Source organism: Lentinula edodes (assembly GCF_021015755.1).
Source record: "Lentinula edodes strain Le(Bin) 0899 ss11 chromosome Unknown C8R40scaffold_16, whole genome shotgun sequence".
Classification (NCBI taxonomy): Eukaryota; Fungi; Basidiomycota; class Agaricomycetes; order Agaricales; family Omphalotaceae; genus Lentinula; species Lentinula edodes.
This window is the reverse complement of record NW_025764322.1, coordinates 397,214-421,412: the sequence shown is the minus strand read 5'-3', so window position 1 is coordinate 421,412 and position 24,199 is coordinate 397,214. Positions and strand designations below refer to the sequence as shown.

Here is a 24,199-nt window from a genome sequence, read left to right as displayed (position 1 = left end):
ACGGTTCAGCACATAAATATTGCTAAAATAGAAAGGATTGCTTCAAGGCGAAAGAAATGAAGGCGAAAGAAATGCCAACGATTGCGAAGAAAATCATCCTACGGGTCCATTGTGCTATAATCTCCTCATTTCTCTGTAGACCGAGGGCGGCATAATATGTGTAAGGAGCCTGTGTCTTGTGTCAAGCTTACTCTCCTAGCCTCAAACTAACATTAACCAACTCCCCTTCAAACCCATCCAACCCGATGATATATGACGGAGCGGCGAACGACATATTCACGGTTTGCATGTACTCTCCCCATATGTCCAGATTTGACGTCCAATACAGAGCTGAAGAAGACCCGTTCAGCAAGGCGTAGGTATGATTCAACGTCGCATGAATCTCTAAAGACGTGAACACGTCTGGAGGAAGATCTACCCCTAGAGGGTATCGCAAATTCGTGGATGGGTCTTTGAAGGACAGAGAATCAAGGAATAGAACAGAGTCAAGTCCGAGGAATAAAGGAGTACTTGAGGTATTGGTAGTTGGAGGGGGCTTCACGCTGAACGATAACGTATATGGCGGTCCCACCGACTCGAAAGACGTTTCGAGCGGAAACTGAGAGATTCTGTCATAGCTGAACGCTACTGAACCATCCTCTAATCCCGTAGCCCGATTAAGGTTCTGTCCAGGTGCAGCAGCGTTCAAGACAGGGTAGACTTCCTGGAACTCGTCCTGGGTCAACGCGCTTGCTCTCACTCCTGAACCCGACCATGTCTTCTCAGCAAATACTGCCAGACTCTGTGCGAGCTGGTAATACACCTCCAGCGGTGTCGTTGCATTGTTCCCCCAATCATTCCATAACGCCATGATGGACCCTCGGAGAAGAGGATTCTCAATAGAGGTGTTATTTGTTGGGTCATCGGCAGAGAAGATATTCGGTGCCCAGCCTTCCCCATCGGGTGCACCAGACCACATCTTTGTAATGTTGAGGGTCCAGGGGAATTGGCCACCATCGGAAAATTTCCCGTCGAGGTAAAGGAACACTTGGTCAGAGTTGATGATGCTATAGCCTTGATCCATTAGTTGGACAGGGATTGAGCCGCCGGGGAACCACCAGTGCTGGATAGTGACATTGGTAGAGATTGATTCGGTCGTACTGGGCTCACTCGTGCCCCAAATCCGAATCGACTTTCCGCTAGATCCGGAAATGTATTCATCCATCTCATTGACGAACGTGATATAGTCATCCGCCAGAGACGCTGAGTATTCATCCGCTCCAATGGATATCTCGGATGATGTGAACCATGGAAGGATTTCGTCCCAGATGGATTTGAGAGTAGGTATGGTTTCCGGGTAGGAGAGATTGAGCAAGTCAGGAGTTCCTGAGATCATAAGCTCTGGTTTCCATTTGGTTATCACTAACGAATGAGCTGGAGTGTCAATTTCGGGAATTAACGTGACACCATGGTTGGAGCAGGTCGTTTGGAGCGTGGAGAATTGGGTTTGGGTCCAGCTTTCGTTTAATTCTGGAACAAGGTTGAAGATGGGAGAGTCTGAAGAAGGTTGGAAGCGGAATCCAGTGTAGAGTTCGCGCCAATCTTCACCATACAGAAAAGACGGATCATAAAAGAAATCCGAGGCGTGGATATGGAACTCATTTATCTTGAAGAATGAAGCGTAAACGCAGAGGTCGGCTGAAAGAATTGTTAAACAACCCGGAACTGCGAGGAGGCGGAACGTAATGGTCAAGTACCTAAAAACGGAATCTCAAACCAGTGTCGTCCGGCGTCAAGCATGAACCCTCTGATTTCCCATCCGGGATTATCTTCACCGGAACCAGTAGGAATCATAGCAGGCTTAGATCCATTGACAATTGAAAGGACGACTTGTTGCAAAAACGTCCTAGTTCCTGCAATTTTTTGAATGAGGGTAGTCGTACGGATAGAACGAATAACATACCCCACCAGGCTCCAATTGCCTCGACACCTCGGATAGTATACAACTTCTGTGCAACCTCAAACTCGTATCCTTCTCCAGTGGATTTTCCATTGAATAATGTCAGATTAGATGAGCTCGAAGGACCGAGCGTCAAGAACACCGTGGAAGTAGTAGCATCCGCTGATACTTTCCCTGTCTGCACCTCGGAAATATTACTGAATCCCGTAACTGAGATAAGATCTTCACGGAATGTCTGAGCGAATCCAACCAGAGTTGGAAAGCCGCCAGTGAAATTGTGAGCGAAATCCACATCAACGACAATCTGTATACTGGTATCAACGACGAAATTGGAAACAGATCTTGAAAATGATTTTATAGAAGGAATCTGGACCAATTGAGCGGATGATTGTTGCATATGTTGTGCAATCGAAAGCAGCAGCGCCGTTGAGTACAAAGTATTGAGCCAATGCATCTCGCTGGGAGAAGGTAGAGGTAGCGACAGCCATGAAAGCTTTTTTTGGGTAAGTATATGATTGAGGATCGGTCATTCTGCATGCATCAGACGACTTGAACATGAGGAATCGACCTAGGATTCGGAAACACCCGGACCCGTGAGAACGAACATCTCTTCCGTTCGATGTGTGTCTTTTTGGCGCTCCTCGGCTCCTCGCCAAGTTCTGGACCGCGCAAGGTCAAGTATATTCCTTCTTTATGACTCTCCGTGTTAAGTGTCACTCCCACCAATACTTATTCAAGCGCCTGCCTTGACACAACTATTTTTTCCGTCAACTCATTGACCTTCTGCCTACTAGATAAAGTTTGTGATGAAATTTAATGGTAAGCGCTACATAGATCTTTTCTTGTACATCTTCACGATACCGGCCGTGGAGTTGAGCGTAGCACCTGGGAAATCTCAAGCGACTGACTGGACACATTTAAAAGAAGAGAGATCATTAGAGCTTGAAGGTCTGTTCTTCCAAAGGCACATCTTGAACGTTTTGGTAAAACTCCCATACTCCAAACCTCTCTAAGAAACATGTCTCGAGTTGATAAGCCGTTGCCCAAGATCTTCATCACCGAACCCCAAGCACCCAATCCGGACGATGAAAATGCCCAACATCGACAAGTCTTGAATCAAGCTTGGAGAACGAACGATACCCTGCAGAAAGATGAATTGTCAAAACCACAACAGAGAGCTGACACCATCTGTGCGTATTTTGAGACAACTGTCTATCATGAGGCACTGAACCTTGATTACCAGCGGAGAAAGTTTTGGATGCCATCACCAGACCTCAATCTGCATATGATAGCATGATGTCGTTCTACAATGAGAACCAGCCTGCCCTTGCGGCAGCAGCTGCAACCCTAGTCAACCTCAATGGCGAATTGAAGGACATCGAAGCAACAATGTCGACATTTATAGAGTACTGTCCAATTGTTGTCCGGGGTCTGGAGTCGCTCAGTCAGCTTCATCCATTTATTGGCAGTGTGTATCAAGTTTCAGCATTTGGAGGAGGTGCTTAATTCAAATAGTTGCCACAAAGGCTTTCTCTCTGGTGATAACCATGGATCTCACCAGGAGAAATAACAACTGGAAGGTCATTGCACTCAAGATGCAGATCCAGGACACAATGATGATTTTATTTGAGTAAGTTCTTGGAATGTGGCTTACACACTCAGCTCAGTGGCATTCAGACTTCGTCATGTAAAAGATCCAGATCAGGAGGATCCTGACGGAAATACCATGGAAAACAGAATGGGTACCCTCGTGAAGAAAATAGCTGAAGATATCACCGAAGTAGGATCAGCATGTGATCACTATATAAAAAAGAGTTTTGTTGGTGGGTACTGCGTCTTTGGCATCCTTATTTATGTTGTAATGTGATATAATTCATCTATGCTAGCTAAAACTTTGAAGTCTTCAAAATATGAGGCCCGTCTAGCAGCATATGGAGATATCTTTGCGGAACACCATAAAAAGCTTAAACTTGCTCTAAGTATTCACACAGTTCTTGGTGTTGACTCTGCCAACACAAAACTTGATACTCTCTCTTTGCAAATGGAGCATGTCCAGGTTGCCATGGCAGCACTACTTCAGAAATTGGATACATCTAGGGAAAAGGATCTTAAAGATTTCATTGATATGCATGGTGGACCAAAGGCTTGTCTCCAGGATGATCAGCTTGTGCAGATGCTTATTAATATCAGTGGAGAGGGTATTTCAGCAATCACATCCATCAGCACAGGTGACAATGCAAAAAATCTTGAGGCTGCAAGAAAGAAGCTCAGTGAAGATTATCATGAAGATTTGGACAAGACCTTCCAAATGAATCGAAAACTGTTCGAGAGAAAGATGCATATGCAGGAGAAACAGATGCAAACATTTATCAAGGATTCATTTCACAGTGAAGGTTTAATCATAGTTTCTGCTTTGAAAGCAGGAGCTCATGACCGAATCATTGATGCAGTGAGTTGCAATTTTCCCTTATTAGAAGTGCAAGATTAAGTATTCATTGAAGGATATGCAAGCTCTATGGAAGGAAAATGCAGGTGTAATGTCCTCTGCACTATCTCACCATTCTAACTGTGAAACTCAAGGATTGGAAAGGGAGTGTGGAGGCCCGACATTTTGTCCTTGCATTGCAGGATTTCTACATTGAGAACCTAACTGGCTTGAGCAGAGTTGCATCCCCAATCACTCCCACCTCAATAGCCAGTAGCAACTGGCCAGTGGTAGCTCTCCCAAAAGATGATAGATGGGCTCTCAAGTATATCAATATCTCAAAAGTACAACCAATCCTTGAAGCCATTGATGATGATGGGACCGGATTCATCAGTATCAAGGAAGTTAACACTTTTGCTCTGTCCAAACCCAAAGGCTGGAGGTGAGACTAATATCAATCACCTCCGAGCCATCTAATAAGCCGACAAATAATTTTCTGTACAGTCTTCCAGTATGGATAGCGTACTGGGCAACTGGTTAGTCTTCTGTCAATCTCATTTGCAATGTGTTTTCTTCTCAGAATATTTTGTCCCACCATAGGATGGCATGTAGTCATAGCCCAATACAAGGACAAGATCCACGCCGTAATTCACGAAATGTTCAAAGTTATTGATTACAATACACGTACTGTATTGCCAAACAACAAACGCAATCTACCTGCAAACCGCTCCAAGATTGACCAGTATTTGAAGTTGGGGATGTTTTATCGTATCGATCTGCTTCTTCGCTCATTGCGGCCACTTGGTAACAACAACATCAACGATGTGAGGCTTGAGCAAATCATTGATACCTACTCCAGTTCGGAGGAGAAAAGGCTGGAGGAAAATCTAGAGCGTGTGGCTTATGACATTGATACTCCGGCAACAGTAGCTCTTGTTACTGCATCTGCAAAACCTGTCTGTTCGCCAGAGCAAGGGTACTAGCTGGAGAGCACTCTCCAGCACCCAAAGCACCGAGAGCAAAAATTTCAGCTTGCTCTAGGTGCTTTGGCTGCTGGGAAGCGCTCTCAGCTGCTCTCAGAGAAATAGCCGAAAAAACAGGTTTTGCAGATGTGGCCCAGGACGAATTGAGCGGGTGAGATCCATGCAACTTCATAGGCTACTGACCTAAATACATTTTCCTACAGTTTATACTTCCACTCATTTATCTCCTTCTGAGGAGACATCTGAAAGCTTTTTATCTTGCTCGAACACATATCTTGGATGAACGAGAGTTTTGGGACTATACAATGTCACTGTGCAATGTCTTCGCCATGTTAGATGATCGTATTTCAGGCTTGGCAGGTAGAGACTATTCCTTGCTTCGACATAATAAGTATAGGACTGACAGCTAGAGCATATTTAGCCATCTTTCAACAGACAGTGCCCGATGTCCTAAAACGCCTCGGTAATTTTGCATTTGGTTTGGTCAGTTGCATTTCTGAGGTTATCACATCAGCAAGTTCCTTTCCATATAATCGGTATAATATCATACTGATTATACATAATCATACACTGACAGGCTTGTATGACAGCCCAGGAGGGTACGTATTGAATATACCCAAATCATACCATATCATACATCACTCATACTTCCTTCTAACCATATCCTCATACCTCCTCATACTATCTCTCATACCATCTCTCATACCATCTCTCATACCATCTCTCATACACAGTCATACCCCAGTTATATACAGCTCATAACATTCTTATACGGTTCTAGAAATGCTCATACAATATTCATACAAGTTAAATCGAGGTATTATAGCGATATTTATCCATATATACAGGGAAAGTATGAGTACTAGTAGATATAACTGAAGATAAACAATGACCAGTATGCTCCATTAGAATGAATTGCGATGAGAATTTCTGAAGGGCAGTTCAAGTTAGCAGTGACAGAGAGATAATGAACCCAGAGTACTAGTACGGACCGTGATAAGCTTCAGTCTGAGAGGACGATTGCATCTGGTTCTTCTTCAATCTTAGCCGAATTTCCTGTTGACGTGACAGACATTCCAGCTACCGCTCGTTGTGCATCCCTCCGCAGTTCCTTCAGACCAGGTCCGGCTCCGGCATTCGGGACCCCGAGCAGATGTACTTCAGCAGCGGCAAAGATTAAGTTCCATTTCGGTTCAGCTAGGACCGTCGTTGATTCCTGAAATTTGTTGCAGTCGGAACTCCAGCGTTCACCAAAACTATGAGTATGATTACGGGGAGCTTTCGGATTACCGCTATGTTTCCTTTTGGTTTTGGTTTTGGCTTCTGGGGAGTCTCCAGATTCTTCGAGTTGATCTTCTTCCGTACCAGTCTGGGTTATCTTATAACCTGGTTCCCAGAGTGTTAACGCCCATTTAACCTATAAAAATTACAATGAACAAACGAGCTCAGAAAGAAGATGTGAAGGAGTTCATACGGCAGCCGCAGTGAGAGCTAACGCTCCGACCGGGAAATGTGGCTCATCAGATATGGAATCCAAATCGTTCTTCGGAGCAGACAGAGCCCATGTAATGTAGAATGCAAATGCTTGCATAAGGAGCTCACCGCGCCATGCTCCTGATGACAAGTCTCGCTATAGAAGCTGTTAGAATGATACCAGCAATAACAATTTGGTTACACACCGTTGCGCCTACTTTCTCATAAATGAAAGCATTGTTCCGGAGAAGCTTTTGAACAATCTCCTGACGTTCGGGCACAGTACTGGCATTGTTTGCCACATAGTCCGAAACGATCCGCATTGCATTCCGTCCAATATGGCTTCTGTAGGTCCGCAGTTTGTTTTGGGCCTGAAAATATAATGATTATGTATTCAACAAGGAAGGAGAGTGAAAAGCGGACATAGGAAAGGATCGCTGGGTGGTCACAGCATAATATGGTATTACCCTTTTGGTCTAGACAGTGTGGAGGAATCGTGGCAAGATGAATATTCCAGAGATCCCGGACTTTAGAGCGCAACTCGGGATCAGCATTAATATTGAATTGACTTTGTCGAGTGCCACTCCATTCGATGAGAGCAGGAAGTATACGGGTATTCCAAACATCTTGGTCGCCAGCATTCACAAAGGGAACGTCAGCTGTCTTCATCCTACGGCTGGACTTAGGCGGCTGTGCAGGTTTCCCAGTCACACGTTCCTCATTTGCAATGAGGTCGGCGTCGACTGATTCAAGCTTTACCTCTACTATGTCCTGCACGTATCATCAATCTTTAGTTCTGAAAGTAACAAGTCCATACCTTTGCAGCAATTTTCTGCTCTTTCTGATGACTCTTTCCAGCACGCTGAATCTTAAGGGTGTCTGCAGTATCATCTTGACCAAATTCTCCGAGATCTATGGGCTCTACATCCAGTGGTGGCTGAGCAGTTGAAATTTTGCCTTGAGCGGAGAGGATGCTTTTCCATGCAGGTACCAGACCGCCAATCTCTGATAATTTGGAGCGTTTCTTGGACCTAATGATGGTAAGTTGTTTGAACAGCTCACAAGCTTTCACTTACTCTGTTTCGCCTTCAGGAATACCAACTGCTGGTCGTTTGATAGGCGTAATAGATTCATTGGGTGATTCCACACGTGCAGCAGTAATAGCGCGACGCAGAGCAGTTTTCTGAGCCTATGATTGAAATTAGTAAGGTCTTATAACGTCAAGCTAACATACCTTTTTTTCTTGCCGCTTCTTTACAAGCTCCTGCTCGAGATGCTTCAATTCTTCATCATCTTCACTGTCATCACTGTGGTCTCTGTATCCCTCCTTTACAGTCGTAGTTGTCATATTGTCACAGTCTGTTGTTGGCGGTTTCAGGTTGGCAGGGGAGTCAGTCACTGAAGGTCCTCCTGGTCCCAAGCCCAACCCATGGTCTTCAGCATGTCAGCAAAAGAGAAGTGAAGGTAATACAGGTTAACGTACCTGGAAGTGTGGTTAAGCCCTGTTCGGGTTTTTGTTGCAATTGTTGCAGTGGTAGGATTAATGGCTGCAGATCAGGGCGAAGTAGAGAAAGGTCTTCGCCTCCCTGAGTATCAAGCTGTTTAGCCACACGGATTTTGGCATTCTCTTTTTTTTGTTTTTCGGCTTCTTGTTGTGCTACTTTCCAGTCTTCTTTTTCTTTGCGCTGTGCCGCTTGCTGCTCTCGAGATTTAGGAAGCAGAGATTTGGGTACAACACTTCCAGTGTTTTTGGAACGGATACGGTCGGACATGCGTGAGGCCATATTACAAGGAAGAAAATTTGTAAGGAAAATACAGGTGTCAAAAAGTGTCAGAGTACGTGAAACATGTCCCGACAGAGGTTTTTTCCAGGTGACCGTTACTTCAACGATTTTTTTGACTGAATGACCATGATGTCCCGCCTACCATGTAGAATTCCTGGATGTCTTCGGACCTTTAGAAAGGCTGGTGACTTGACCAAGCACGTTAATAGTGCACACCGGAATTACTTGGTCACACCTATAACAACTTCTCGCAATCCATCTCCGTCTCTGGATGTTGACTCCTTTAATGCACCAACAAGTCCTCCATTACCTGAGCTATCTCTCCCTCCACCGCCTATCAGCCAGAAAAAATATCATCCATATCTTACAGGTTAGTCGAAGAGTTAGCTTTTGACTGGTGTGTACTGATTGGAACCTACAGGGGAAATATGCGATGAAGAGGGGAAATTCATTCCTTCAAATACCCCTCCACCTCCACAACCTACTAAAGAAAACGCATGGGCTCCCTTTGGTGGTGAAGCTCAGTTCCGATTGGCGGATCTTCTCTTCAAGAACGTTGAGATGTCTCAAGGAAATATCAATGAGCTTCTCGATATCTGGACTCTGTACCAACGTCAAACAACAAGTGGAGATGACTCGCATAGTACTGGCGCTCCCTTCGACACTCATGATGATATGTACAATATAATCGACTCAATCGTTGATGGGGGTGCTTCATGGAGATGTTTTCAGACAGTTGTAGATGATCAGTTACGACCAGATGCTCCGGAATGGCAAAAGACTTCATATCAGGTCTGGTATCGAGATCCCGAGACAGTTATTGCCAACATACTTGGAAATCCAGAATTCAGCCAGGACTTCAACCCCGCACCTTATGTTCACCTGGGTAGCAATGGCACGAGACGTTGGGCTGATTTCATGTCTGGGAATTTTGCATGGAGGCATGCAGTACGTTCACTTTGTTTATGGTTGATTTCATGAAAGGCTTATTCAATATTCTGGTCCACAGACGCAAATCCATGAGGAGGACACTGAAGGCTGTACCAACGGTTCTATGATAGTTCCGATAATACTCGGGGCCGATAAAACTACAGTCTCTGTTGCAACAGGTCATGTTGAATATCATCCCCTCTACCTCTCTGTTGGTAATGTCACTAATGGTGCACGACGAGCTCATCGCAATGCTGTCATTCCCATTGGTTTCTTGGCAATTCCAAAATGTGCGTTTCTGAGAAATCTATGACTTCTCATTTTGAATTGTTCGACCATTTCTCAGCTGATCGAAAGTACGACAAGGACCATAATTTCCGCATTTTCAGAAAGAAACTCTATCATATCTCAATAGCCGCTATCCTTCGGTCTCTCAAACCTGGTATGAAAGTGCCAGTTGTGATACGGTGCCCAGATGGGCATTTTCGGCGTGCAATATATGATCTAGCGGCATTCATAGCGGACTATCCAGAACAGGTTTATTTGGCTGGTATTGTCTCAGGATAGTGTGGACGGTAAGCTTAATCTTATCACTCCTGTCTTTACCAAAGCTGAACGTAATCTTGTCAGATGCGATGCTCTCTTTGATCAACTCGATAAAGGCCCAGGAAATCGTCGAACCAGAGGATTAGATCAAATTTTGCGAGAAGAATATGGAGGAGAAGGACGCACACTGTGGGACAATTTTGGGATGGATGAACATGTTAAAGTTTGTCTTTCTTCGTTAGTCAGGCTTTATTGAAATCATAATTCTATTTTGTTACAGCCTTTCACAGAATACTTCCCAAGAGCTGATATTCATGAGATGCTGTCGCCTGACATCTTGCACCAAATCATTAAAGGATGCTTCAAGGATATGTTGGTTGAATGGGTGATCGAGTACTTGAAAATTGAACATGGCGAGACCCAAGCGGATGTGATTTTAGATGATATAGACCGACGACTTGCAACTGTTCCTGCTTTCCCTGGGTTACGCCGCTTCCCTCATGGCCGAAGGTTCAAACAGTGGACAGGAGATGACTCCAAAGCGTTAATGAAGGTGTGTAATACCTCAACTTTCCCTTTCCGTATCTCTTTGAAGATGTATTTCAAGATTTTTCTACCCGCCATTGCTGAATACCTTCCTGAGGACATGACGAAGTGTATTGCTTCATTTTTGGACTTCTGTTATCTGGTTCGGCGCTCCGATATCGATGAAACAGCTTTAAAATCAATCGAGAACGCAATTGCAACCTTCAATCATTACCGTGATATCTTTCAAACTTCTGGTGTTCGGGAACATTTCTCGATCCCGCGATTGCACTCTATGGTTCATTACCCTTTCTCGATCATGGAATTCGCTTCCCTCAATGGCCTCTGCTCATCCATCACAGAATCCCGACATATCACAGCCGTCAAAAAGCCTTGGCGCCGCTCAAATCGCTATAATGCCCTCAGCCAAATGCTTTTGACAAACCAACGCCTTGACAAATTATCGGCATTACGTTCGCAGCTCGTGGAGAATCACCTTCTACTTCCCTCTCGAAGAGCTCTACCTGCACCATTTGATCCTGAGAATGAAGACGTTGGTCCAGTAGATAGTGGGCGGGCTCAAGCAGATGTCAAGCTAGCTAAAACTCGGGGTACGTTTCTCATAATTATGCAATTTTAAATTTACTCAAAGCCAATAGAAACTCAGTATCCCCGTTATATGGCCGAGCTTGCAATCTATATCCAACAGCCTGCACTTGAATACCTAACACGGCAACTTCTACATGATCAATTGGAACTGGCAGATGATTCGAGTGCTTCTTCCACCTCTAATTCTGAATCTGATCTTCCCGAAATCACCTCGAAGATCAACGTCTATCATTCTGCCGTTGCTGTATTTTTTGCCCCAAGTGATGACTCTGGTATTAGAGGAATGAAGCAGGAGCGCATTCGCTGTACTCCGTCATGGTATGGTGTTGAAAGACGGGACTGTGTTCTGGTTACTGTCGATGAGGACAAACCCGGGTTTCGGGGCATGAGTGCAGCACATGTGCTTCTCTTGTTCTCATTTCGGCATGAAGGAATCACATATCCCTGTGCTCTCGTACATTGGTATAACACCTACGGCCGGCGACATGACTCCAAAACTGGCCTTTGGATGGTTCGGCCTGCATTTAGGGACCAAGCAGGCCGGAATCCTTGTCTCGCAGTCATACACCTGGATACGTTGATCCGCGCCGTCCATCTCATTCCTGTATATGGCTCACATCCCTTGCCTTCAGAGTTGCAATTTCATCAGTCACTTCAAGCGTTCAAATTGTTCTATGTAAACAAATATGCAGACTATCATGCTAATGAAATCTTGAGTTGAATTTTATTGAAAAGAGTCATGATGCCACTACGTTGAGAATGGAAATAGGTCACTGGTTTCATGAGGTTATGTACCGTAAGACATCCTCATTGCAGGCTGGGAGCTCGGGACAGACTGAATACTCGCAGCTACTAATATTCTGATGTGTAGAGGCAAAAAGAGGAAGTTAGAGATGGAGCAAGGGTAAGATGGTATGTATGTGAGCGCTGGGGAAGTCATAGAGTCCATTAAGTATATGTAACAAGCATTTGGATAGAAGAGCGCACCAGATCTGCCTATTTGACCCTCGATTGCTTTAACCTAACTGAAATTGACCGATGGCATGTGCTGAATGTTGAGTTCAGGGAATATGAATGAGAGGGTGAGATTTTGAGAGCCTGAGGACGCATTTGAACATCAAGTGAGATGATGCGTTGATTGTGATGTTGGCATCCATGCTTCAACTAACAAGGCAGAACATATACCCAGCACCTGTGAAGAGAAAATAGGCATTGAGAAAAGCAAGATATTGAACGAAATGAGAAAGCACCTTTTAGTTTAATGCCCATGTAGTTGGCCACTGCCGCAGATAACAGGCTGGCTCGTTCGCAAGAAAACAAAGTCAATCACATGATTGAGATTGGTCTGTCATTTACGGTCGTGTTGTTTCGCGGTTATGGGAGCAAATAATGTGACTCCACCTCCTTCTCATCAGCCTGAAGATCCTCACTCTCCTGTTGTTTTATGCGTGCCGAGGGCTGGAACTATCAAACACTCTAGAGATGAGACGTCTAACCTGCATCCAAAACTAGACAACTCAAATAAGAAGCTTCGATTGACTAACAAAATGTTCGTACTATTATCTTACATTCTTTGCATTATATTCACACAACTTACCATGTAGGCCTGAAAATCTTGGTTCACAAACTGACCACGCTGGCAGCATTGATACTAGTCATTTGGAAACCCAAATTACCGATGAGGCAACCAATATCGAGACATCTAGAGGTACAGAATTTAGTCTTTACTGTTTTCATACTCATTAGTTATATAGAGCAACTCTTCATTGCCCGGATACAGACCCTCGAAGCGGAACAGACCAAAAACAAGGCCAGGTTACAGGAGGCAGAGACTCGTTTTAACTATATTTGTGGTCGTCGGAATAAATATTATACTGACACAGTACGGTTGGAAGTGGAGGTTAACAAGTTGAAATTGAAGGTCAAGGAGCTAGAGATGAACTCAAAAGATGAGGCAGAGATGCGGAAGACGTTGGAGAAGAAAATACAGGAAGATAGTACAAAGCTCAGTGAATATGAGCTTACAGATGATCGGCAGAGGCTAGCAGTTGAATTTCACACTGTGCGTGCTCGAAAAACAAGCCATCTTCTCCAGCAGGCCCTCACGTCGTTGCAAGAGGGGCCTGCATCATAGATACTATCACAAAATATATTCAATTGGGCCATGTATGAGCGTCGTATGGAGAGTGCATAATGAACATAATTGGCTGTATTTGCATTATACTGATGGGTATCCTGAACTAACTTGGCATTAAGTATATCCCCTGTATGATACAGCATGATAGAAATACTGTTATACATATTATACCCTTCATACATCGAGGAACTTGCTGATGCATTTGCATCATATTTATTCCCTTTGGGTAGCTTCAATTATCATATGATGATGATTGCATACAGGATCGAAGTAAAAGTTCACTTCGCCCATGGAATGAGGAGGAACAACATCTGCAAAACCTGTTTTTTCGGCTATTTCTCTGAGAGCAGCTGAGAGCGCTTCCCAGCAGCCAAAGCACCTAGAGCAAGCTGAAATTTTTGCTCTCGGTGCTTTGGGTGCTGGAGAGTGCTCTCCAGCTAGTACCCTTGCTCTGGCGAACAGACAGGTTTTGCAGATGAAAGGACAGCGGCCAATTTTGAAGGCGACTCCGGAGAGACAATAGTTCAGATTCCACTTGATATCCTCAAATATGGAGTGCGAGATGAAATGGAATCACAAATATATCAACACTCAATGGCAACATTCCACCCCCAGGATTACATTCCAAATCACAGTCTTTCCGGGTACTGGGCTGGACACATTTTGGCTCATGATTCTAAGGGATTCTACTCAGTTCAAGGCCTTATACAAATATTTATCATGGACATCGATTCAGACAGGAAGATTACTGGAGTTGCAGAAGCATACCGCGGGCTCATGAATGTTTCTGGAAGCATTTCATTGGATAATAAGCTAACCTTAATTTTGACCTTTGAAAACTGGGAAGCTACTTTCACTTGTGAAGGGCAGTATGATCCGAAATTGGAGACCCTTAGTGGTAAAGCCAGTTCTACTGATGAAGAAACGGAGAACAGTGATGGAAATGACAACGGAAGGGAACAGGAAAATAGCGATGCTGTTGATGAAGATGAACTCGAAGCCAACAAAGAGGGAGAGCACCATACAAACCAAGCAGGAGATAGAGCCAGTGGAGAGACAAACACTTTCTTTTTCACCAGAACTCCCGCATTCGCATGGCGCTTCCACTCTGTTCTTGATCAGAGGAGCAACAGTGCTCGAGAGCGCTGGGTATTTGCGATTGGAGCTGTTTTGGATCAAGTACAAAGAACACAATACTCCTGGAATTACTTGAAGAGCCGGAATATCGAGAGGAGGCGCTTTCTTGCTTTGGTACTACGCCGAGAAGTGGCTCAGAGCCTCAGCCCTGCAAATCCGCTGAAAAAAGACGAGAGGCTGGAATTCCGTCTTTTGATTGCAAAGCTGCACCCTACAGATGCTCGATTCTACTACTCTCTAATACCATCATTGGCAAATGTTGAGTTTATCACTCACCTGTGAGGTGCCTTTCACCCTTGCTTTTGGACTGCATATTTATTTAGATCTTTTATACACAGGGGTATTGAATGTGATGGTTGTCATAGAGGGATCATTGAAAGGAGGTTCATCTGCCTTACATGCATTGAGCCCAATTTTTCGAACACTTTGGACCTATGTTCGGGGTGCAGAGATAAAGCAGTCAGGAGAGATTCATTTTCTCATACCTTGACTCATGCAATGCTCAAGGTGGATAGTGTGATCCACGACGGAGAGCTAGCTTGGGCGATACCTAAAGCTCAGAGCATTGCTGCACGAATCAGGGAGCTTCTCTGGTCCAAGTATAATCAAACCCTGCCCGAGGGATCAAGCTCAAGAGTGGAAAAAATTAAACGAGCAGAAACGCATTGTTGTTGTTGTTCAAAAGAAGTGAACGCTCCATGCTGGATTTGCTTGCATTGCCGTGAGCATGATACATGATAGCCAAATGACGTCTATGGCTGACCTCTTTCGAACACAGCGCGGGACACATATATCTGCGATACTTGTGAGACTGCAATGAACCCGGTGGATCCGAAAGGCCCGGGCAAATTGCACAAGCACAAACACCATTTGATTCGCATTCCTAAAACGATTAAGCCAGCGGATCTGCCGACAGTAGATGCAAGGCTACTTACCTTGGAAGAGAAGCTCGCAGCCGTGGAAGTTCGACTTGAAACATTCGAAAATCGTTTTTCCAAACTGGAGAACATGCTTCAACAGGTACTTGACAACCGGGGCAGCTAGATTTATAAGCATACAAATGATGTACTGTATCAGTGTGTAGCTCTGGTGTAGTTGCTAGCATATGGTGAAGGGGAAATGTTCATTATTCAGAGGATAGTTGTCAGTGGATAGCTTTGAAACTATTCATTCCTGAGACTTTTCGTATGAACCTAGCTTGAACAATGATGCAGGCAAGTCAAAGGACAAAAGCAAATAGCTTGCGAAGGGATGATGAATTGCAATTTGCATTCACATAAGTAAATGATAGTGGAAATCACATAAAGAAAACTGGATATGAAGGAGTGTCTATAGTCTCGTCAGTTTGAGTTCGTTAAATATACGACAAGGGAAAATAGGAAGAATGTGCCTCATGCAGTCGCTACCAGTGCGATTATACATGGACAATGGCAATATCAAGATAACAACGCGGCTTATCACTCAAGTCTCTCCTCCATCAATGCTCGATGTCAATACCTCCTCCGATTTCTTCTTTGCCTGCGGCCTTGGGTTAGTGGATCGCTGTTTGCTAGAACTCGACACGCTCTTTGACCCAAGTTTTGATACCGACCCTGAAGCAGTCTTTGTTGATGAGTCTAAGGCTACTTCCATAGTCGGCGCAAAAGATACACTATGACTGTGTTGACTACGTCTTCGTTGTCGTCGTTCGTCTCCTGATGCAGATGCATCGGGACGAGTAGGGCTAGATCTAGAGCTGGGGCTCGCGCTACCAGTCGCACCACCAGCAGTAGGGAACTCAACGGCAGACGTCGAGTCGGAAGCTTTCGCTTTACCCTTCCCTGTAATCGTCATCCTCGATACCCGTTTCGCCTTTCGCTTGGTGGATATCGACGCCGAATCGTCTACATCCATATCTTCGTCGTCGTCATCCTCAAAAGGCGAAGCCTCAGGCTTGAACGGTTTATCATCGTGTTTAGCTTTAGCACGCTTTTTCCGTGGTTTGGACGTGATTTTGGATGTTGAGGCTGAAGTAGATTTGGTAGTCAAAGTAGGGGGAGCGGAAATAGGCATAGAAGCGGAGGTGGAAGCTAGGGGTGAGGTAGGCACCGATTTGAGTTTCTTCTTCAACCGAGATTGTGAGCGGGTACTGGTGATACTTCGGGCATCGTCATCATCATCGCCTCTCCCGTCTATCTCGTGCATTTGGACATCTCCGATAGATTGTTCTTCGGCATCGGCTTCTTCACGTTTACGAGCAGAGCGTTTCCGCTTTCGAGGACGACGTGAGGGGGATTCAGACTCAGATGAGGAATCGTCTAACGCCGGCGGCTCGAAACATTTGAGACGGTCGCAGGACGTTAGTTTATCGTCGTACATGGTGGAGTCGGCGCGAAACCGAGCGCGCTTGGTATCAGACTAAAACGGATTGTTAACCCGTTGATCTTCATAAATGAAAAGAATAACAATGAGCTCACCGTGTGTTTACCTTCGTAACACCATCCATCCGGGGGACCCATATCTCCTTCTCCTTCAACAGTTCTCCCACAACAATTATACAGTGTCTCGTATTGCGTATCAGCTCCCCTCCCAAGTCCCACACGCTCAACCTCAGCACTTTCATCGTCGTGCGGGACTAAACAGCTACGTTCGGCATTCTCTACTTCGTAGTAGAATTTATGACACCGAACGCAGTGAAGCTGTGGTGGTGGAGTGAGGCTTGAGAAGAACGAGGTGAGATGAGTGAGCGTTAAAGATGAGGGTGGATGGATATTGGTGTTCGCCTTTGTTGAGCTTCGGGCTGGCGGTATTAGATGTGTTAAGATGTACTCGTGAACTGTCTTCGACGGTACAGATGATATGAGAGAATGCAATGCTGAAGGATCAACAATGAGTCCGAGGTCTTTGTCCAGAATGTTATCTGGAGCATTGACGTCTGGCGGGGGTGGTGAAGGAGTTATCGGAGGTCCATGTACGGCATCTCGAGAGGGAGATAGATTATGATTGTGCTTGCTTATCGCGGAGTCTACAGATGGTGAGGGAGTCCGTAGTTGTTCGTTGTTGCCAAGTTGGGCCGAAGATTCATTGATAATATTCGTGTTCGAGCTCTTCCCAGTTGGCTCGGCTACTGGTTTACGCGAAAAAAAGCTGAACATGTCGTCTGTTACAAGGACAGAATTCAAGCTAGGACGGTCGGTATAGATGTCGGCAAGGATACCAGTGAGCTTGAATGGCGTTCAAGGGGCTTCGCCTGACAAAATAACAAAAGATATAACAGTGATAGATGGGACCAGAAGAGAGATAGAAGTTGAGATGGGGGTATCGAAGAAAGCCTTTTCAAGGTAATACCGTCATCGACCAATCATAGCGTGTAAAACCACGTGTTTTGTATACACGTCCGGACTCCGCGTTTTTTATGGATTTTTACCATGTTTGAGGCTTCAGCTTCAGTCTATGTACATGCGTACGAGCTTCCTGCAAAACATGTACTGCTTGCTGGGCTGACATTTGAGTTTCATACACATGTAATCTCCTCAAGTTTATCGCGAGCTGGATATGCCGCGTGCCTTCCTCCTCGTTCCTCTCTCACTGCTCATCAGCGCTAGTGAACATCCGCGAACATGTCATTCAAATGCAACAGCATCCAAATTCGCCCATTCGATGGAACGTACATGAGCATTTGCTCGAAGGAGGTCAACTACCGATTTTCACCAAGATTGATTTTTTGCGTCAATCGTCTCAAATCTGCATATCTGCCCCCTCCAAGCCTGACTGACTGTTGAATAACCTTACTTTGGTTCTTCGAAGTGAAAATGGATCATTCCCGTACTCGTTGTCATACTCGATCACAAGCGGCGTTACAGAATGAGTTGGCTGAAGTGATACTTGCACGCTTTTTTGTCTTTGAAGAGTCGTCGTATTGGCTGCAGTATCTGTGGTGTGCTCGTTCTCGAAGATGTCGGATGTTTGGGTTAGGGGTGTATTTGTCGTGGTATCAAGATGGGAATTAGGAACGGAGATGGAGGTAGAATTTTGCGTTGGAGTTTGCGCTGTGGGTACTCGATACGTTTAGAAGAGAGCTGGACAATGTCTTTGACCTATCTCAGTCTCAGTCTCAGTCTCAGTCTCCGTTTCGTCGCTACTACCTTCGACCATATCCACCTCTGCATTCTTCAAAGTCTCCAGAACCTCTCTGTCGACATCCTCAAATCATCAAACACCTCCCTCACAGTCTGATACAACGATATCGACACCGCGTCCGAGCCCGAACCTGAAGATGGAATCAGATGGTATCTTAATTTAGATGCATCGCATATTACACCTTTCCGTCGGTCAGGCTAGTCAGTCAGGTACGCTCCGTGCGCTCGCAGCAGGGTACGACTTGGTACAACCGCTGTTTTCAGGGTTGTACTCGTGTCAAGTAAGTACAATAGCGATGAAAGTACATAACTAATCGTTTTTACATAAAAGCTGGTGCCCCCGCAAAGGTTTTTTCTTCACGCCCCCAAGTCTAGAGCTGGTTCTCTAGCAAGAGCAAGAAAACCTCAACCAACTTAGATCAAAATACTTCTTCGCCTACTCATTGCTGATAATCATGCACGTCTCGCGGTCATTCCTCCTGCTCCTAGCCTCCTTGTCACTGTTGATAAGCTGTCATGCTTCACCGCTGCCGGAATCCCCCAAGCCAAGTCCGGAAATGAGCACCTGGGGTGCAAGGGACGAGTCTCACAGAGTTCATCTCGGGTATAGGTATGTTATAGCATGATCATCGATTTAAACTTGATTGCCAAAATATTACTCTCAGATACGTAGACCGGGCAGGTGCTAATGCAACAGATTGATACAGGATACTGACTTTTTTCTTCAGGAAAAAGTCTTAATTTATGCGCGCGCAGGGAGGAAGCTAGCGAAGGCAGCAGGAAATGTTGTACCGGCAGAACCTGCGGAGGGAGACGAGAAAAACTGGGTAATAGAAGGACCTCTGACAGACATAAGGGCTTCGTATACCTCGCTGGGGGAGGGTGCGTATCTGGTTCCCAATCTGGGTGCATGGGAGGGGCGCTACGTGGTATGAATCACTCATGTTGAACCTTGAGATATGGGTGGTTTCAACTGACCATGCGATCTTCAGTGTGAGGTTTGGGCAGATTCAGAAAAGTTCAAGACAAGCCCAAAGGTGAGTTTCAATTCTTGTCAAGTATATATAATTCATAAACCGAAAGCATTTGGTATCACGAGTAGTTTCTTGTCGATGAGACGACGCAGGATTTTCCAAGTAACGATAAGGCATGGGACAGAATGCTATCGAAATATCACAAGACAATGGATAGAACTATTATTGCTGCGCGACTTCCAAGGGTACAAGTTTATGCCATGCGAATTCCTCCTCGTTATCTCCCGCCATCTAGTTGGACAGTTGGGAGTTTGTGGAAGCCTAAGTCTGATCTTGGAATAACAGTTCGCTGTGTTGCAAAGAGTATGTGCTTATTTGCAAGTATTGCATTTTCTGTGACTGAAATTGATTTATAGGGAACCTCCAAGCTCTAACTATCCGTGACCCAGTTAACTGGGGGCAGTGGTGGCCCAAACTGAATTCTGAAAATTCGGCATGGATGAATGCGATAGGAACACAATATGACTTGAGTTAAAGTCTATTTGTTGTCTTCTGGTGTTTGTGGTGAGGGATCTACTGAGTCGAGTGGGATGGTGTCAGGGGAGTGCACATGTGGTTCAAAGGTCAAAAAATGACTGCAGCATATCAGAAAGGGTTGTCATTGAGGGAACCAAGTAACGGTGACATTCAAAATAAGACTGTGTTTGTCCAGCTAAGCTATACATATTCTTGAGAAGAAGTGATGGAAAGATGCACATATGTTCTCTGGAGGTTTTAATTGGAAGATGTTAACAGAGGGTTTAGCTGAGATTTACTCAGTGTAAAAGGGATACACACATACAAGCCACAAGAGGGCATAAATTGCAATAATCCAGCGAAAGGATGTTTTTGGACTAGATCACCCCCACAAAGAAAAGTCCGACGAGAAGGATAATGCATTGAGGGATTGTCTAGTTCAATATGCCAAAAAAAGTGAGTGGATGGCGCTCTGGGTGTATGTAGCAGAAGAATACCAGCGGGCATTAGACAAGCTAGAAAGCCTGGTTGTGGCCCATCTATTTGAGCTTACTAAGCTTAACATGTCTTGAACAGGCTTGTCTCATTTGATCCATTCTTTTGTGAATCACTACTTATCCATGTAGGCTATAAATGTTGAACGCGGCTATGCTGTTCACATGCCACTATTATGATCATGTGTTATAATATGTCATATGTAGTCATATCTAGTCATTTACTATATGCGGATTCCTCTGTACTTCCTTATGTAATACTGTCATACAGTTATGTATATAAACAGGCCATATCCTGTACTGGAATCCAACTCGCTTCTCTCTTACTTTTATTGCCTCACTGAGACTCTAAGCCCTACTACCCAGGTAAGGTGCTGGAGAGTGCTCCACTATGCACTACCTGCCTGCTCAACAGGTTATGGGCCCCGGATGAACGCTTTGCTGAGCTCTAAGCTCGCAGCACTCTCTGGTCTACTGTTGTCATTGACGCATCTATTTGATTGCTGTCTCTGACACAGACCTTTACCTGGAACGTCGCCTCTGGTGCTGAAGTCAATATCGCACTTAACAGTGCTGATTATGACATCGCCCAAGAGTGCTTGACACTGTAGATGACAGCTTGCTAGACATATGTCGCAGCTTGTCACTACTGGCAATAACATTCATGACATTTTGTTTCCATCTGTTGTCATTGAGCGTTTATGAATTGCATGCTGACATTTTCTGTTGATTTTATCCAGATCGCAATGTCCTCTGCACTGTTTACCGCTGTTACCACCACCCTCAAAGGTGATAACTACGACACCTGGGCCTCCGAAATGGAAGCCTTCCTTCAGGCTACAGGGCTTGAATCAGCAATTACGACTGACCAACCCAGTGAACCATCTCCACTTGTTGCTGCAAACGCCGCCAGTGTTGAAGCCTGGAAGAACTATGAGGTTGTTTTCAAAGCCTGGAAGGAGATCGACACCAAGGCTATTGGTAACATTCGCCTCCGTATCTCTCCCTCCATCCGCATCCTTGCCAAGGAATACAGCGACACAGCTAAGAAGCTTTGGAACTATCTAGCCAAGACTTACAATGTCAAGAGTCTGGGCGCAGTCTTTAATGACTTTGCTGCCGCTATGGCTATTAAAATTCCATACAAGCAAAATCCGCTGTCCTCTATGATGGAGATTGGCATGTACTTCACCCGTATGGATGAAGCTGGCATTGGTCTTGCTGACCACCTCGAAGCTTTGATTCTTTTATCTAAGCTCCCATCACGTTACTCTGTCGTTATCCAAACCATGTCTCAGCTTGAAACTGCAGAGCTCAAGAAATTGACCTTTGCTAAAGTTCGTATCGCAGTTATGAACGCTTTCAGCGGAGACACCATTGGCAACTCCCAACCGCAGAACGCGAACAAGTTTTCGAATGTTCATCGCAAGGGAAACGATCCCAAGTTCTCCCAACAGCAGCATGGTAACAGTAGTAACCAGCAGCAGAAGGGACAGAATGGGAACGATGACAACAAGAAGAAGCGTAAGCGTGGCAGTGGGAAGAACAAGAAGGCTAAGAAGAATGCAAACGCTGCCCAAGCTGATGCAGACTCTATGGACTTCAGTCCGATTGGCAGTACTGTTGACTTTGGTCCGGTACGTACTGATCTTACTCCTTCTGTTCATGATGTGCGCAAGCACTCCATCCATCCTCCTTACAATCCTCCTCCTAATGCTACCTCCCTTCGTCTTCACAAGAAGACAAGGATGGCCATCAAACGTGCCCGTGACATTGGCGTCCGTGCGACTGCCGAAGTCATTTGCACCCTTGAGCCAGCTGGGCATATTTCGGAGTTGGACAGTGATGATGAACTTGATCCTCCAACAAAGCGCACTCGTGCAATGTCTCCTGTGGATGATGTTGAGAATGGCAGTAAGGCTCCTACGCCGCCTCCTCCATCTCCTCCTATGGACTTTGAGGTCCCAGGAACTGCCTCTTTCGACCCTGATGAGTTGATGAACTTCGACTTGGATCGTGAAATTTTGGCAATCACTGGATTCATGGACACCATGGGGTCAGTACCCTCCTCTGATCTTGACCATATGGGATATACTAACGCACCTTCATCGGTTGCAGTGGCGAAGACATGCAAGTCAGCCTTTGAGCCTGATCTCTTGTCCCGTTTGTATAATTACCGTATCGATGCCAAGTATATATCCAATGAACATTTTTGTGTACATGACGTTTCATACTCTGTGTGCAAGAAGTGTAAGGGTAAACAGAGAAATCAACCTAAATGGTGGATGAACGACTCTGGTTGTTCTGAACACACTACCTTTGACTTGAGTGACTTCATTGAGTATGAAGACCTTGAGGAAAAAGTGCTCATAGCAACTGCAACCACAACTGCCTACATTACTGGCATTGGGACTGTCTTGATAAATTTCAAGGATGTTAGAGGTCGCATGCATTCGGCACGAATCGCTCCAGTATTCTATATGAAGGAGTTGAGTCATCGCCTTATAGCACAAGGACGCTTCCTACAAGATGGCAAAACTGTTCGCGGCAACGCAGACAAAGTTGACTTCTGGGACAAAGACGGTTTATTCCTGTCATTTGAACCACGAACTCACAGCGATACAATCTACATTCTCAAAGATTATTCGCCACAGCCTATGGCTGTAAACCTAGTGATCCACTCAGTGGACTACACTACCATGCATCGTCGCATGGGTCATCCATCGCGCGAAGCACTCACTCAACTGAGGAAACATGCAGAAGGTGTTCCCACCTTTAGCATTCCCCATGAGGAAGATCTATGTGAAGGTTGTGCCAAAGGAAAGATGACTTTACGTCCATTTCCGCCAACTAATCGTCGGGCATCACGTCCCTTCGAGATTATTCACTCAGACCTCAAAGAATGGCCTACCATTTCGTACCACAAGTACAAGTATACGATCTTCTTCATAGATGACTATACTTCGCATGGGTTCTACTGCCACTTAAAAAAGAAGAGCGGAGCTCTTCCGGTGATAAAGCAATTCATTGCCACAGTCAAAAATCTATACGAGACTAACGTCAAGGAATGGATGTCTGATGGTGGCGGAGAATTTAGATCCAATGCACTTGATGAGTTCTTTAAGAACGAAGGTATCAAAGCACAATGGTCATCTCCTCATATCCACCAGCAGAATGGAAGAGCCGAAAGGTTTATCCGGACTATTATTGAGAAAAGTGAACCACAGCGCTTTCAAGCCTGTATTCCTGATTCCTGGTGGGAATTCTCTGTTGCACACGCTGTGCATGTGTATAACCGCACTCCTATGCGCCGTCACAAATGGAAGACACCATATGAGATTTTGTACAACAAAGTTCCGCGCATAGATCACTTGCGTGTCTTTGGCTGTGGCGCGTATGTCTATCTTCATGAAGAAATACGGACAAACAAACAATCGCCTAGGTCAGAACTAATGACATATCTCGGAGTTTCTGACGGTGGATACGGAAATATCTACATGCGGTCGAACAATGCCATGTTCACTGCTACGCACGCTGTGTTTGACGAGAAATTATTTCCTCGTTGTAAATCCTCAGAGCGTCATCGCTCTACGCGACTACCAGATCGCA

General features: G+C 45.1%; 8 protein-coding genes across 8 annotated transcripts; 5 read left to right on the top strand and 3 right to left on the bottom strand.

Moving 5' to 3' along the window:
* Positions 1-187: 187 nt before the first annotated feature.
* C8R40DRAFT_1044455 (glycoside hydrolase) lies at positions 188-2,393 on the bottom strand (the record flags this gene model as incomplete). Its single annotated transcript, XM_046224225.1, has 3 exons — positions 188-1,677; positions 1,737-1,892; positions 1,943-2,393. 3 exons carry the CDS (start codon positions 2,391-2,393, stop codon positions 188-190), a joined length of 2,097 nt encoding a protein of 698 aa, XP_046086748.1.
* Positions 2,394-3,307: 914 nt separating this feature from the next.
* On the top strand, positions 3,308-5,305 carry C8R40DRAFT_1006447 (uncharacterized protein; the record flags this gene model as incomplete). Its single annotated transcript, XM_046222811.1, has 7 exons — positions 3,308-3,407; positions 3,455-3,569; positions 3,617-3,762; positions 3,826-4,388; positions 4,520-4,806; positions 4,869-4,900; positions 4,965-5,305. Coding segments are annotated over 7 exons (1,584 nt in total), but the record flags the coding sequence as incomplete, so codon positions are not given.
* Positions 5,306-6,350: 1,045 nt separating this feature from the next.
* C8R40DRAFT_1069247 (uncharacterized protein) lies at positions 6,351-8,604 on the bottom strand (the record flags this gene model as incomplete). The annotated part of the gene is made up of 8 exons (XM_046226089.1): positions 6,351-6,764; positions 6,822-6,977; positions 7,027-7,191; positions 7,244-7,591; positions 7,638-7,851; positions 7,897-8,009; positions 8,055-8,254; positions 8,304-8,604. 8 exons carry the CDS (start codon positions 8,602-8,604, stop codon positions 6,351-6,353), a joined length of 1,911 nt encoding a protein of 636 aa, XP_046086746.1.
* A 129-nt stretch (positions 8,605-8,733) lies between these two features.
* Positions 8,734-11,935, top strand: C8R40DRAFT_1160565 (uncharacterized protein; the record flags this gene model as incomplete). The annotated part of the gene is made up of 8 exons (XM_046230027.1): positions 8,734-8,974; positions 9,026-9,552; positions 9,614-9,824; positions 9,881-10,084; positions 10,197-10,303; positions 10,361-10,633; positions 10,688-11,216; positions 11,265-11,935. The coding sequence occupies 8 exons, from the start codon at positions 8,734-8,736 to the stop codon at positions 11,933-11,935; spliced, it is 2,763 nt and encodes a 920-aa protein (XP_046086745.1).
* Positions 11,936-12,552: 617 nt separating this feature from the next.
* C8R40DRAFT_1237012 (uncharacterized protein) lies at positions 12,553-13,664 on the top strand. The gene is made up of 3 exons (XM_046233422.1): positions 12,553-12,763; positions 12,819-12,922; positions 12,969-13,664. Exons 1-3 carry the CDS (start codon positions 12,591-12,593, stop codon positions 13,346-13,348), a joined length of 657 nt encoding a protein of 218 aa, XP_046086744.1. The 5' UTR covers positions 12,553-12,590; the 3' UTR covers positions 13,349-13,664.
* A 240-nt stretch (positions 13,665-13,904) lies between these two features.
* On the top strand, positions 13,905-15,469 carry C8R40DRAFT_1102741 (uncharacterized protein). Its single transcript, XM_046228005.1, has 5 exons — positions 13,905-14,327; positions 14,381-14,764; positions 14,825-15,198; positions 15,252-15,371; positions 15,424-15,469. The coding sequence occupies exons 1-4, from the start codon at positions 14,223-14,225 to the stop codon at positions 15,295-15,297; spliced, it is 909 nt and encodes a 302-aa protein (XP_046086743.1). The 5' UTR covers positions 13,905-14,222; the 3' UTR covers positions 15,298-15,371; positions 15,424-15,469.
* Positions 15,470-15,949: 480 nt separating this feature from the next.
* C8R40DRAFT_1170268 (uncharacterized protein) lies at positions 15,950-17,622 on the bottom strand (the record flags this gene model as incomplete). The annotated part of the gene is made up of 2 exons (XM_046231508.1): positions 15,950-16,885; positions 16,945-17,622. The coding sequence occupies 2 exons, from the start codon at positions 17,620-17,622 to the stop codon at positions 15,950-15,952; spliced, it is 1,614 nt and encodes a 537-aa protein (XP_046086742.1).
* Positions 17,623-19,096: 1,474 nt separating this feature from the next.
* Positions 19,097-20,594, top strand: C8R40DRAFT_1102729 (uncharacterized protein; the record flags this gene model as incomplete). The annotated part of the gene is made up of 6 exons (XM_046228004.1): positions 19,097-19,216; positions 19,272-19,284; positions 19,335-19,535; positions 19,599-19,643; positions 19,709-19,943; positions 19,997-20,594. Coding segments are annotated over exons 1-6 (661 nt in total), but the record flags the coding sequence as incomplete, so codon positions are not given.
* Between the last annotated feature and the right edge of the window lie 3,605 nt (positions 20,595-24,199).

Bases quoted from the DNA above. Each gene is read 5' to 3' on its own strand.
- C8R40DRAFT_1237012 (XM_046233422.1), top strand. From the start codon at position 12,591: ATGGGAGCAAATAATGTGACTCCACCTCCTTCTCATCAGCCTGAAGAT. The intron at 12,764-12,818 runs GTTCGTACTATT...CTTACCATGTAG, and splicing joins CTTCGATTGACTAACAAAAT to GCCTGAAAATCTTGGTTCAC. The intron at 12,923-12,968 runs GTACAGAATTTA...TTAGTTATATAG, and splicing joins CAATATCGAGACATCTAGAG to AGCAACTCTTCATTGCCCGG.
- C8R40DRAFT_1102741 (XM_046228005.1), top strand. From the start codon at position 14,223: ATGATCCGAAATTGGAGACCCTTAGTGGTAAAGCCAGTTCTACTGATG. The intron at 14,328-14,380 runs CTGTTGATGAAG...CACCATACAAAC, and splicing joins GGAACAGGAAAATAGCGATG to CAAGCAGGAGATAGAGCCAG. The intron at 14,765-14,824 runs CTGTGAGGTGCC...TCTTTTATACAC, and splicing joins ATGTTGAGTTTATCACTCAC to AGGGGTATTGAATGTGATGG.